This window comes from Callorhinus ursinus, unplaced genomic scaffold, assembly GCF_003265705.2.
Source record: "Callorhinus ursinus isolate GAN/ISIS: 27379988/994484 unplaced genomic scaffold, GSC_fseal_2.0 scaffold14, whole genome shotgun sequence".
NCBI classification, from domain to species: Eukaryota; Metazoa; Chordata; class Mammalia; order Carnivora; family Otariidae; genus Callorhinus; species Callorhinus ursinus.
In genome coordinates, this window is record NW_027397076.1 from 29,472,329 (window position 1) to 29,487,075 (window position 14,747).

The 14,747-nt window shown below is 36.2% G+C and overlaps 1 protein-coding gene across 2 annotated transcripts in view; it reads right to left on the minus strand.

Moving 5' to 3' along the window:
* Nucleotides 1–5,066: 5,066 nt before the first annotated feature.
* Nucleotides 5,067–14,747, minus strand: part of ZDHHC17 (zDHHC palmitoyltransferase 17) — a 92,672-nt gene continuing 82,991 nt past the window's right edge. The window contains exons 14-17 of one of the 2 annotated variants that reach the window (XM_073900625.1): nucleotides 14,113–14,196; nucleotides 11,929–12,086; nucleotides 10,723–10,817; nucleotides 5,067–7,961 (exon numbers count right to left, since the gene is read on the minus strand). In XM_073900625.1, coding sequence (XP_073756726.1) covers nucleotides 7,823–7,961; nucleotides 10,723–10,817; nucleotides 11,929–12,086; nucleotides 14,113–14,196 — 476 coding nt within the window. In that variant the 3' untranslated portion in view covers nucleotides 5,067–7,822. The other variant, XM_073900626.1, reaches the window with a different exon arrangement.

Genomic DNA, 14,747 nt, shown 5'->3' on the forward strand with positions numbered 1-14,747 from the left:
TTTGGTGGTTGTCTTTTCAGTTTACCTTTTGGAGAAGCTGCTGTGATTTGTCAGTGGAAAGTCATTTTAGGTCCCTACCTGCACATTAGTGGTTAAATAAGTCCACCCCATTAAACAGTTGACTTACTAGGTTAATGTCAACATTACGGCTCTTGGAAAAGATCTCTTTTAACCTGGCAAGTATGCCTCAAGAGTGGGGGTTGCTAGGCAACGGGTTCTAGCTCTTCAGAGATGGCATTCAGCAGCATCTCCTGCCTGCCTGCCTGCCTGCCCTCCCCACTCTGGCTGGTCGTTACTCCTTTAAAGCATGGCTCCCAGACCACATGCATTAGAATCACCTGGGAGTATTAAAAGGCGGACTCCTAGACCCTACAGAAGCAGACTCTTTAGAAGTGGGGCCATAGAAGCCCTTCTAACAAGCTCCTCAGAAAGGCACAATGACCCAGGGTGGTAAGCACGCTGTTAAACAAAACACTGAGAAATTCTTTTGATTCATCTAAACCTAAAGATTATTACAAACAGCTACCTACGGACAACTTCAGAATCTGAGGCTTGGTGTGACTTTTTAGACTCCACTCTGATCTGACAGATGGTAACTTACAAAAGCCTGGAAACTGAAGTGCTTTACTCAAAAATTTCAATACTGCGTAAGTTGCAAAGAATGTTGCACTGTCCTGGCACATTTAGCTGGCTCAGGTAGAAAAGGAGTGTTAAGTATACACAGAGTATTCTTATTATTTCCCCAGAAACTTTTAGTTCTTTATCAAAGACTCAATCCAAACTTTTTATTTTTCAGGGGTATGGTGTGAAATTGGTCTGTAAATGTGTACTGGTAAAACTGAACCAGCATGATCAATGAGCACATATGAGTCTTTCCCAAAACCTATTTTAACATACTATATTGCTTATTTTGAAAAGCTACAGGGTGTGCTATGTAGGACATTAAAAACATAAGCAGAAACTTAGTGGGAAGAAGTCAATCTTGAGGATGTACTAAGTGAAAATTCATGCATCAGCCTTCAGCACCTCACGCAGGTCTTATAAGGCAAGTTCCACTGTGGTAGAGGGGAAGGCCTTTTAAGAAGACTGGGGAAGTTAATCAGCAATAAATGGAGATAGGCTGAATTGAAGAAGAGTTATGGAGTAACTTCTAATTCTCTATGTGGTAGTTTTAAAATCTGGACATTCCCACCAAAACATGAAGACTACTCCCCAACCGGAATAAAGGCCAACCTTAGTGACTCATTTTTAACTAGCACAATGTGATGGACAAGACTAGGTTAGAAAAGACAGTATAAAGGCCAACCTTAGTGACTCATTTTTAACTAGCACAATATGATGGACAAGACTAGGTTAGAAAAGACAGTACAGCTTTTGCCTGCCTTTTTCCCTTTAGATGCTTACTCTTGGAACTCAGCCACCATGTTTTGAGGAAGCCCAAACCACACGAAGAGGCTACATGTAGATATTATAGCCATAGCTTTGGCTGAGATCTCTCCCATCAGCCGGTATCAGCTGACATGAGTAAGTAAGCCTTCAGGTTATTCCAGTCCCCAGTTTTTGAACCATCCCAGCCGACACCAAGTGGAACAAAGCATGCTATTCCTATTGAGTTCTGACCAAACTAGAGATTTGTGAATAAAAATACTGTTTTAAGCCACTAAATTTTTGAGTGGTTGATTAGGTAGCTATAGATAACCAAAATGTATATATTAAACTGTTCCCCACACAGAACCAACATTTCCCATACCTACCAAGTTTCCAAAATCAGAGATACACATAGATATCTGAGAGGAAAACACTCTAAATGCCAGGTGCTTAGTCATTTGAGATTTCTACCCAATAAACAATTGAGACATCCACTCATAATTAAAATTATTCTTAAATTGGGAGCCATGACACAACACCTCCAAAACTGTAAAATTAGTTACCAGTGGTTCCAGGAATGGAAAGGGGAATTTGGCTTTGAGTAGACTGCTCTGGGAGGAATCACTTTCAACATCTGGATGTAAGTCAATAGGGTAGCCCCAAAGTAATCCAAATGTGATATTAAAGTGCTGTATGGAAATATATACTTTTATTTTTAAAACAAGCCATTTGGGATTGTTTTTAGCCCCTTGTGCTGGTTTGGTATATTTGAGGAGGACTGCTGGCAACTCTAGTTCCAAAAAGTTCTTCAAGATCAGTTAAGTTTAGCAAGTATTGCTATCAATCCATATTGATACACACACACACACACACACACGTCACACACTAGCATACTGAAGGCTCTGAGAGCCTGTGGTTGAGAAGTCTGCTTTAACTTGAGAGTCTTACACCAAATTAGTTGTCCATGGAACCACTAACATCTTAAGTAAGCACTGGGAAATGTTGGTTTGGACCACTCATTCTCAAACTGTTTAATCTCAGGATGCCTTTACATTCTTAAATTATTGAGGACCGCAAGGAACTTTTGCTTATGACCAATTACATCTACCAATATTTTCCATATTAGAAATTAAAACAAAAATTTAAAAAACATATTCAGACTTCTACTTAAAGTGAAAACAACACGGGCCAGATTTACCCTCTCACTTGAAACAACCAAAACCACAAGTTGTATGAAAAAAATATGGTTTTCAGGCACTGGACAACAGGCAACAAAGAACAGTTATGGGGAAAATGAGATCAGTCTTAGGATTAGCAAAGCTAACTGCTTTTGGAGTTTCTAGGCTGGAGCTGGAGTGCAGAGAGGGAGAACACAGGTGGGGTTGGAAGGCATTCTGAGTTGAGACTGAGCCAAGTCCAGAGGGACCAAGGCAACTAGGGTTCAAGGGACCGGAGAGAGCTGCACAGAAAACCCCACAAACATGCACACTATGACCCAACCCCACTTTGCAAGTCTTCAGCTGAGTGCTGATAGTGCATACATGTAAGTAACTAACCAAGACCAGAGAAAAAAACAACTGAAAGACTTAGAACAAAGACTGGTGCTCATATGGAGCTGGGAGTAGTACCTGTTCATTCCCACCAGTGAGATGGGGAAACACGATTCATGGGGCTTTAGATGTAACACACAGGTCTTGCTTGCCTCAACAATGGGGAATCATTAACCCAAACTGAACAATGCTCTGATCCTACCTAACAAATCTTGCTTAGCAATAAAACCTGAAAGGATTGAAGCTTCTAAATAACTCCATCTCAGAACAAAGTTCTGCACTTTTTGTACGAATATAAAAATATCCAGCACCCAGTTCATAGTGTCTGGAATCCAATCAAAAATTACTAGTCATGCCAAGAAGCAAGCAAATACGATCCATAATAATGAAGAAAAATCAAAACCAACCTAACCTGACCTAGATGGGAAATTGGTAGGTAAGGATATTAAAAGTTAATTTTAAGTATACTCCGTATCTCCAAAAAAGGAGAGATACAGAAGATATAAAAAATGATCTAAATCAAACACTGTAGGTGAAAACATTATATAATGTCAGAGATGAAAAATACACTGAATGGTATTGACAAAAGACTAAACAATATAAGTGAAAAAGTTTAAGTGAACTTAAAGACATAAAAATGATCCAAAGTAAACACTGGGACAAAAGAATTTAAAAGATGAATTGATCAGTGAGCTGTAGGACAATCCCAAGTGGCCTAATATGTGTGTAACTGGAGTTTTCTGAAAAGCAGGGGTGGGGGGAGGAAAAATATTTGAAGATATAATGACTGAAAATTTTCCAAATTTGATGAAAAACTGTAAACCTACAGATCCAAGCAGCACCAGCAGCAATGAGGCTTTCTGATGCTTTGAATGGAAACAGTTCCTCCTCCTGAGTACTAGAAATACTGCTGTCTATTAAAAAGTATTTTTCAACCCAAATGTATGTCTGATGATAGATATTCTTGTAAAATTTATCTGAGTAAAAAATTCATACTCCAAAGGCAAAAAGTTTACTAAAAGGCACATCTGGTTTCCTGGAGTTTGTGACCTAGCTGACCTAGATCAAGGAACATTTTGAATATTCTACTTAGAATTACAGACTTTTCTATTTTATACATCACATAAAGGTATTTAATATAAGTAACTGTTATACCAACAACTTTATGGAACTGAAGATTTACTTTTTGATAAGAAGCTAAGACTTCTTGTCCTGATACATATCACTTGTTTCCAGTTATCTCTATATACCCTTAGAACCAGATATTCTTATCATAGGTACAATCTACCAAACTGGGAAGGGCTGAGGAGGAAGAAAGCACCTGCAATGAAAACTGATGGCTTGCTGTAGAATCTGCTTCATTTTTACACTTGTTCAAAATATTGTTACTTGAATTCTATACAGCTCTGGAGGTATCACTTTAAATATCATAAAATAATTATGAAATGAGTATCAGTCCAATCTGAAAATATTTAATACCACTGGGTTCTCAATTAAACTGTAAACAATCCTCTGAACAGGCAGGAAAGAGTCCCTTCACAAATTTTCCTTTTTAAATTCCCCAATAAAGAAGTTGTCATGCACAGCTTTTCAAGTAACTGAGATCAATGTTCGATAGGTTTCCTTTTCCAAAATTTCACCACAATGTCTTCAGACAATACTTATATTTAAAACTTGGAGATTCATACAATCCCTGAGCATTCTAATTACTCTATGGAATCCAAATTTTTTTTTTTTTTTTTAGAGAAAGAGACAGAGAGAGAGAGGCAGAAGGAGAAGCAGGATCCCCGCTGAGCAGGGAGTCTGATGCGGGACTCGATCCCAGGACTCTGGGATCATGACCTGAGCCGAAGGCAGACACTTAACCATCTGAGCCACCCAGGCACCCTGGAATCCAAAATCCTTAAAGAAAAATTTATTCCTTTTATTTAAAAAGCATTAATTACATACACATACATACACACAGAACTGGATATTTTGAAAGAATGCTACCACCTTTTACTTTTGCTAATTTCTAGTCCTGCCATGTGAATCCTAGTTGATCCAGATATAAATACACAGAATAATCTTTTCATATCACAGGTACCACTGCCAGTGTTTCATCAATTTCTTGAAGTGAACTGAGCGAAATAACAAACAAGCACACACTTAAGAGTCAATATTTATTCTGATTAATATTTTACAAAATTTTGACATTTAATTTATGTAAGGAGAGCTAATTTATTAAACACTTTACAGGTTTTTCTTTCCATAGAGTAACATGGTAAGTAGTAAAATAATACTTGGCACAGTTATAAATAAAGAAAATATAAAATAAAAATACCCATAGCTTAAGTATAATGATGCTGTTTTATGCCTATTAATATTTCAAATAAACTCCTGGGAACAACAAAAAATATGAAGAAAAAAAAACCTCCAAGGAAGTAATTCATGTTCAGGGCTGAGAAGTAAGTTGCTATTTGCTAAAAGTATCCAATTAAGCTGATATGAACTATTCCCAGAAGGGTCACCTTCATACACAACTTTAGAACCGGGTTAAGCTGGTTCCACACACAAGACTTACAAAATAAGTAAATAGACGGTACAGTACGCTGCTGCATAGTTGGCTCCTGACCATCTGACCATCTACTGTGAGATGGTTAGTACTAAAGCATTAACATTGCTAATATGTTCCATGTACTTACAGATCTAGAGGACTTTTTCTATTTAACTGAAAGACATCTCTTTTGCACTGAAAAGAATATTGTACCACAAAGAAAGAACATGGTAACAACACTCTTATCCAAACTCTGAGAATACCACCATTGTATTCGACTGTTAATAAAAATGTATTCAATAAAAATTGCAACTGAGTCTTCATGTGAAGTGGCTCAAAATACAAAAAAATTAAAAGAAATTCTAGCCTTTTATAAATAACTTTGAATTTAAAAATTATCTAAAATTTCCCCCAATTAGTAGTCAAAACTAGCAGAGACATTTGTAAAGTTAACCAATTTTTTACATTCTATGACAAAATGGCACAATGCTATTGCCACCCCACACCCATCTCTTCCCTTTTCAAAAATAAAGTACATATGCCAATTTTCTAATATTAAAACACTCAAATACACTAAAGGTAATCTTTTTGATGTGTGACTTATGGTCAAAGAAACTACTATATAAAAATGGTACTTGGAAATACTGAACATCAACTATATACATTTCACTGCTCCTCTTACTAAGGCAAGGGGCGGGTATACCACTAGATTGCTTTAATACCTTTAATCTGCATTTTACAGAGAATACTAATTTTACCAAGCATCAGACATGCAGTGAACTTGCAGGGTATAATGCCTATTAACAGCAATATTGAACATCACTAGAAGCTCATTAGTTATCTCCCTTTTCTTTTTGGTTGGATAAAATGAAATGAGCAGCTTTAAATACACTAACACATAGAGACACAAAGAGAAAACTATTTGATAAATTATTTATATACAGATACACAATCTTTACACTGGTCTAGGATCTGTCAGCAGTCTGACCACCCTTCGCCCACCCTCCCCCAAGCCCATTCCCTCTCACAGGTTTGCCACAGGTTGCTCGAACCACAGTTTGCTACAGCACTTAAGAGGACTAAACCAAGTCTCACTCTGTAAACAATATTTATGGAAGCAGTGACTAATAGTTCACCGTGAGAGTATGGAAATGCTGCAACAAAAATTGATCAGTGCATTACATTTAACAATAAGAAAATCTTTCTGAAATTGTTTCAGACAGCATTAACAAATTTTAAAACATTCAATATTGGGAAAATTGAAATAATCTTGAGTATTAAATTCTTTCTGATAGGTCACTTTTTAAAAACCAGAATATACCATTAGCTTTTCTTTTATTCACATGTGCTATATGTACAGAGATCATGCTCCATCTTGAGCTAAACTCCATTATTTTGTCTACATTTTGCAGCTCAGAATTCTAGAAGTATATCCATTTATCTCTATTACTGAGAATTTTGCATTAACTTATTTGTTCTGCCTTGAAATTACCTCAACTCTTAAAAATTGGACTGTCTGCACATCAAATTAAATTCTAATTTAAGCTTTACTGGATAGTATGTGCTAGTATACATTCTATGAGGTGTATCATGCACTTAGTAGGGCTTTTAAGTTTGAACAAAATAACGTGACTTACTATACTCATGCAAGTGCTTTATTATCAGACCATAAAACCTCAGAGCAAGGTTACTACAAATTATTTCACTGAACTAGAAATATATCAGCTGATATGTTGCAACAGCTGATGGCAGCTGATACTGCAACAGCTGATGGCAATAAAATATTATTAGCACATATTTTTGTGAACATTATTTTCTTGTGCCCTTGAAGACATATTACAGTAGATTCCTAATAAAACCACATGATTTTTATCACAGTATTTACATGTACATTCTAAAATGTACATAATACTCGCCTGAATCAATTTAAGACAACTCTCCTGGAATTAAATGCAATAGTCATAGTAGATTGCATCATAAAATTTAGCTGTATACCATAAATTTAGTGTTAGCTAGAATCGAACATTTCTGATCAGTATACCATGTCTGTCACCAGAATAAGTTCACTCTTTATTCATGAAAAATGTTATGAGAACAAAACCAAAACGTTGAGTATGTTGTGAATTCCCACATTAAGAACCATTAAAATTCCTTTTATGATCTTTATTCTTCCCAGAAGTGGCAGTGTGCTCTGTCCATGTTTACTTTTGTTAATAAAAGTGTTGGAAAAAAGACTGTAAAATTCACTGTTAGCCCTACATATAGCATGCTATTGTTCAAAAAATGTGGATTCGAGTGTGAGAGAGACACGGACAGACACAATTTTCAGGCACCACTCAGCAATATGCTTCATAGGATAAAGACGTTGCTACACGAGCTGGTACCCAGATCCTGATATTTGGTCATACTCTATTGTATACTGCCTGGTCCAGTCCACGATAACAGGACGAAAGAGGCCACAGCATCGAAATTCAAAGAAGTCTATAATATTCCTTACACATCCATGGCTAAAACACCCCCCCAACAAAAAGAAAAAGAAAAAGTCTATTAGTACAATAATTTAACATATGAATTTAATATAATTTTGGTATTAAATGTATTTTTTTCTAAACTTAAAAGCTCAGTTTACTTGCCAGAAAGAACCTGTTTATAACTCTATAAAATATACATGCATTCGTGGTTCTTCACAGCTCTGCCAACACTAATTTTTCTTCTCTCTTTTGCTAATTTAATGGGTTACACAATGATATTTTAAAGTTATTCAAATCTGCATTTCTTTCATTCCTGTGTCATATGTAATTTTTGATAAAACCTTTCCTTGATGGGTGGCTCTTTGGCAAGGAGACAAACTATATCCAAAATTGAGAAAGTAAAACACAAAATAATTATAAATAGCATGAAGCTGGCAATGTATCTCAAAGTAACAATTTAAGAAAGGGTATGTCAAGGATAAGTTCAGGGAATTTTAGGACTTCAAGAACACCTCTGGAAAAGCAGTCACAGTTTTACATTTTATATAATAATTGTGCCTATGGAAGAATTCTCAAAATTACCCAAATGACTCCTTTATTTTTGCTTTTATTTAAAAGTTTGTATGCTTTCCAGAAGCATGCAATAATTAATAGCATTACAAAAGCTTGAAGGTAGTAGCCAAGTAGTTTGAGTAAAACTCAAAAGTTTTAAATATTTCATTATTTCATTAGGAAGCTCTACTCAGCATCAAACAAAATGTAAGATTAAATATATATATTTAAAATATGAATGAATAGGACAATCTCTTCAATAAAAGGTGTTGGGAAAACTGGGCAGCCAAGTGCAAAAAAATGAAACTGGACCACTATTCTACACCACACACAAAAATTAATTCAAAATGGATTCAAGACTTGAATGCAAGATTCAAAACCATAGAGCTGTTAGAAGAAAACCCGTGGTAAGCTCCTTGACATGGGTCTTGGCGGTGAAATTTTTAATATGACACCAGAAACAAAGGCAACAAATGCAAAATAAACAAGTCAGATTATATCAAAATAGAAAGGTTCTGTACAGAAACCATCAACAAAATGAAAAGGCAGCCTACTGAATGGGAAAGAATTTGTGCAGATCATATATCCAATAAGGGATTAATATCCAAAATATATAAAGAACTCATACAACTCAAAAAAATTCAATTAGACAATGGGCAGAAGATCTGAAGAGACATTTTTCCAAAGATATACAGATGGCCAACAGATACATGAAAAGATGCTCAATATCACTAATCTTCAAGGAAATGCAAATCAAACTCACAATGAGATAGCACCTCATACCTGTTAGAATGGCTATTACCAAGAAGACAAAAAATAACAGGTGTTGGTGAGGATGTGGAGAAAAGGGAACCCTTGTGCACTATTGGTGGGAGGGTAAACTGGTGTAGCCACTAGGAAAACAGTATGAAGTCCTCAAAAAAATTAAAGATGGTACTACAATATCATCCAGCAATTCCAATTCTAGGTATTTCTCCAAAAAAAAAAAACCTCTCAAAAAATAAAAAAAGGAACAAACAGAAAAACGCACTCTAACTCGAAAAGATACATGCACCGCCACGTTCACTTCAGCATTATTTACAACAGCCAAGACATGGAAACAACCTAAGCGTCCATCAATGGATCAATGGGTAAAGAAAATGTGGTATGTATGTGTATGTGTACACACATACACACACATGAACACACAGAGAGAGACTATTATTCAGCCATAAAAAAGGAGATCTTGCCATTTGTTACAACAGGAATCGACTTTGAGGGCATTATGCTAAGTGAAATAAATTAGAAAGATAAAGACAAAAATCATATAATCTCACTTATATATGGAATCTGAACAAACAAGCAAAACCAAACTCATAGACAGAGAGAATAAATTGGTGGTTGCCAGAGCCTGAGGGTGGGGTGTGGGTGAAATGGGTGAAGGGAGTCAAAAAGTACAAACTTACAAAATTAGTAAGTCATGGGGATACAATGAACAAACAGCACTGTGACTATTATTAATAATACTCTGTTGCATACTTGAAAGCTGCCAAGACACATCTTAAAAGTTCTCATCACAAGAAAAAAAAAATTCTTTGGTGACAAATGTTAATCAGATTTATCGTGTGGGTCATTCTGCAATATACACAAATACTGAATCATTATGCTGTACATCTGAAATTAATATGATGTTATATGTCAATTATACCTCAATTTAAAAAAGGAAAAATAAATCCGTGCATGGAAATTTTTGTGTCATGCAGAGGGCAAATAAAATAATTCAAACTGAAAAGCAGCTGCCCTAGAGTCTAGAAAATTTCCCTAAATATGAATTTCAATTGACTGTATTTTTAAAATCATATTTTAACTCTGTGGATACATTCATTTATCAATGAAAATTTGTAGAAACTTATGGCAATATTAAAGCTGTACGTTAATGTATAATACATGTTTATACTAAATGTTAGTAGATCAATAGAGTTTGGATTGTGCAACTAAGAAAAAAATGTCATAAATTTATATATAGTTAATGTGATGAATTTTAAAGTTTTTAAGTTTAAAATTTTAACCAGTGCTATGTCTGGCAGAAAGCTTAGAATTCAGTAAGATTTATAAGCTATTTTACATATTGCTAAGCAAAAGAAATATTCCCTGTTTCATATCCTATTGACATACTTAAAGATGGTATTTCTCTTTGATGTATTCACTAGATATTTGCTAAGTTATATGCCAAAATAAAATACTAAATTTATAAACATGTACGTACTTGAATGGGCTTTCAATAGATGTTGTTGTGACTTTAAAGTGCTTGTATCTTCTGGCATTCATTCTTTCATTTGTAGTAATACCTAAACATGATATCTAAGAGGTAAGAGAAAGCAAACCATTAACTCTCTCTGATGTAAAGTAAGTATTAATGTAAAATAAGTTAATTCTCAAGAGGACCAGGATGGAGAGAAAAATGATGAAGTTTGTTTTTGCTTTTCCATTAGGAGATCATCAAGCTAGTGTACATGATATCACTTTCACTCTTGTGAAAAGTAGCCAGTTAAACAGGAAAAATGTTTAAAAAAACAGGTTATCTGGGGACGCCTGGGTGGCTCAGTTGTTAAGCGTCTGCCTTCGGCTTAGGTCATGATCCCAGGGTCCTGGGATCGAGTCCCGCATCGGGCTCCCTGCTCGGTGGGGAGCCTGCTTCTCCCTCTGCCTCTGTCTCTCTCTCTCTGTCTCTCATGAATAAATAAATAAAATCTTTAAAAAAAATAAAAAATAAAAATAAAAAACAGGTTATCTGGCATTGTGCATGGGGAGAGATGGACATTATGTACACAGACCACCTCTCCATCAGCCCCTTAAAAATTGAGCTTTTAAAAAAAATCCTTAATTAAAAAAAGGTTCCTGAATAAATACTGATATTTGTAGGTAATAAAACATTACTAATAAACACAAAACTAATGGCATCATTGATCTAAGCTTACACCTATATCCAACTGGACATATCTGAATCAGGAATAAGAGAAATAAGTTCTGTCAAAAGTAGTACTGAAAATTCAGGGGTGCCTGGGTGGCTCAGTCAGTTAAATGTCTGCCTTTGGCTCAGCTCATGAGCTCAGGATCCTGGGATCGAGCCCCACATGGGGCAGGGAGCCTGCTTCTCCTTCTCCCTCTCCCCCCTGCTTGTTCTCTCTCTCTCTGTCAAATAAATTTTTAAAATAAAAAAAAAATCATAATGTAAGAACAAAGTTCATATCATAACGAGAGGGGGAAGGGAAGTGGAAGGTAGAAAGTAAAAAAGAAAAGAAGAAAGTAAACGTAAAGAAAGAATAAAGGAAGAGTAAGTAAATTGAAAATTTTAATCCTTGAAAAGCAGAAGTGGTTAGAAAGAGAATGCATTATTATCTTTTTACAATGAATGAAGTGTTAAGAGTTTTCAGTTAGCACACTGAAGAACCGATCATATACTTGCACATACCTGGTACATCTGACACATGAGTAATACAGCCACCCACATGAAATGAAAAACACTGTTCAGAAACATCCAAAACATCCAAGGTGAACATGTAGCAATTTGAGTAATATATGTCCAAAATCCATCCTTGGTGTAAGTGGTCTCACAGTGGAGTCCCCAGTCTAAAATGAGAACAGAAGGTTCACATTTACTCAGTAATCATCTAACCACTTCACAAAGGCATCTGCAGTAGGCACCACTTAGAAGCCATGATCCAAAAGTCTACATTTAGCCAATGACTTTGAATGCAATTTTTTTATACTCTTAAATAACCCCATAATTAGTGAAAAATTAGTATATAATTAGTGTATAGTGAAAAAACACAGCAAAGACAGAAATGGAAAAAGCACCAATCTTAAAAAAAAATACTACTGTACTTTAACAATACAGTTTTTATTTGATTGGTCTTACATACAATAGTTAATATTACCTCTATACAAGATAAAATGATATAACTGAAATTTTTTTGGCTGGGTGGTACGTATAACAGAACAAGATCACCTTGGTGAGGGAGGGCTTTTTCCAAAACAAAAATCTCTTCTTTTAGAGCTGCTGCCATAAAAAAACTACTGTTGTTAGCGGGAACTACAGCTGTTCATGGGAACTACGGCCGTTAGCGGGAACTTCGGCCGTTAGCAGGAACTACGGCCGTTAGCGGGAACTTCGGCTGTTAGTGGGAACTACTGTTAGCAAGAACTACGGTTATTAGCGGGGATTATGGATGTTAGTGGGAACCACGGCTGTTAGCGAGAACTTCGGCTATTAGCGGGAACTCGGGCCGTTAGTGGTAGCTATGGCTGTTAGCGGGAACTACTGTTGTTCGCGGGAACTTCGGCTGTTAGCGGGAACTTCGGCTGTTAGCGGGAACTACGGCCGTTAGCGGGAACTATGGCCGTTAGCGGGAACTACGGCCGTTAGTGGGAACTACTGTTAGCAAGAACTTCGGCCGTTAGCAGGAACTTCGGCTGTTAGCGGGAACTACGGCTGTTAGCGAGAACTTCGGCTGTTAGTGGGAACTACTGTTAGCAAGAACTACGGCTATTAGCGGGAATTATGGATGTTAGTGGGAACCACGGCTGTTAGCGAGAACTATGGCTGTTAGCGGAAACTACGGCTGTTAGAGGGAACTACTGTTAGCCAAGAACTTGGGCGTTACCGGGAACTTCGGCTGTTAGCGGGAACTACTGTTAGCAAGAACTACGGCTATTAGCGGGAATTATGGATGTTAGTGGGAACCACGGCTGTTAGCGAGAACTTCGGCTGTTAGCAGGAACTTCCGCTGTTAGCGGGAACTACTGTTAGCAAGAACTTTGGCTGTTAGCGGGAACTTCGGCTGTTAGCGGGAACTACTGTTAGCAGGCCCATGTGCTCCCTCAGGTTTGTTGGGCCAGAAACTAAGTTAAGATCTTTGACCAAATCTTTCTCTCTCTTAATCTGTATTTCAGAAAGTAGCCTTTTTCATTAGGGCAATAACAGACATTATTTTTAATATGTCTGAAAACAGGAGGGCTAGGAAATCATCCTTCCACAACTTATTTTTAAGTCAGGATTTAATACATATTCATGCTAAGTACCACCAAGCCCTGAAGCATTGTAACTAATACCTTCATTTAAACTCTTCTCAAATCATGTTCTCAATGCATAAAAACCCATCATTGCCCTTATACCCATATGATCAAGTGAATGACAACTTATTCCTAAAAAAGTATCTTCTAACACCTTTTAATACTAATAAGCAATAATTACACCTTACTTTTTGAAATATTTCAAGTTCTGTGCGAAGTTAACTGCATTTTCCAAGCTGTTTGATATTAAAGAGCAACTAGCATAGTCACAAAATCTGTAAGCTACTAGAGTAAAGCAAGCACGTGATGTGAAAAATGTTGGTGTATTTTACCCAGAAGCATTTCAAAGCCTATTAAACCATCAAAGGACACACATATTAAAACATAGCTAACTGATAATTCTGTTGCTTATACTGTATGTTGAACACATTTACAGTTCTACATCTGTTCTTTTCTTTATGCTTCATTGCAATAAGGTGCCCCAGACCATAATTTTCAGTTAAAAGACTTGTCGTTATCATATTTTGTTAATATGGTAAGCAAAAGCACACATTTAAGAAAGTAAAAAGCTAACTGTACTCACAAGAAATACAACCATAAATCATCCAGCAGATCATAAAAAGCAAGAAGAATAGGTAGCCCATAAAGTATCTATGGTTGCCTGCACCTAAAGAACAACACAGAAGCAATTTTTTCAGCTAAGAAAAAACAACTGGAAATGCGCCTTTTGGGGATGGGGGTAAAGGAATGCCATGAATGATACAATCTGGACAATAATGATAAACATTATTTATTTTATAAAATGTTCTTCAGGAAAATAAATGTTTTAATAAAAGTCTTAAAATAAGGGTGCCTGGGTGGCTCAGTCAGTTAAGAGTCTGCCTTCGGCTCAGGTCACAATCTCAGGGTCTTGGAATTGAGTCCCACATCCGGCTCCCTGCTTCTCCCTCTCCTCCCCCCACTTGTGCTCTCTCTCTCTCTCTCAAATAAAAAAATGTTTTTAAAAAGAAGTCTTAAAATAAGAATGTTTATAACTACAAAAATGTGATGACTGCAATGACATTGATTCTGAAGTCACATCCCAATGAACCAAATGAATCACAACTTTGAGTTTTAACCTACTGTTTGCTTTGTGAGGTTTAAAATAACCTATTTTATCTTTACTTTTATAAACTTTATAATCCAACTTTTTAAAGGCTTCTCCCCAACAGTCATGCA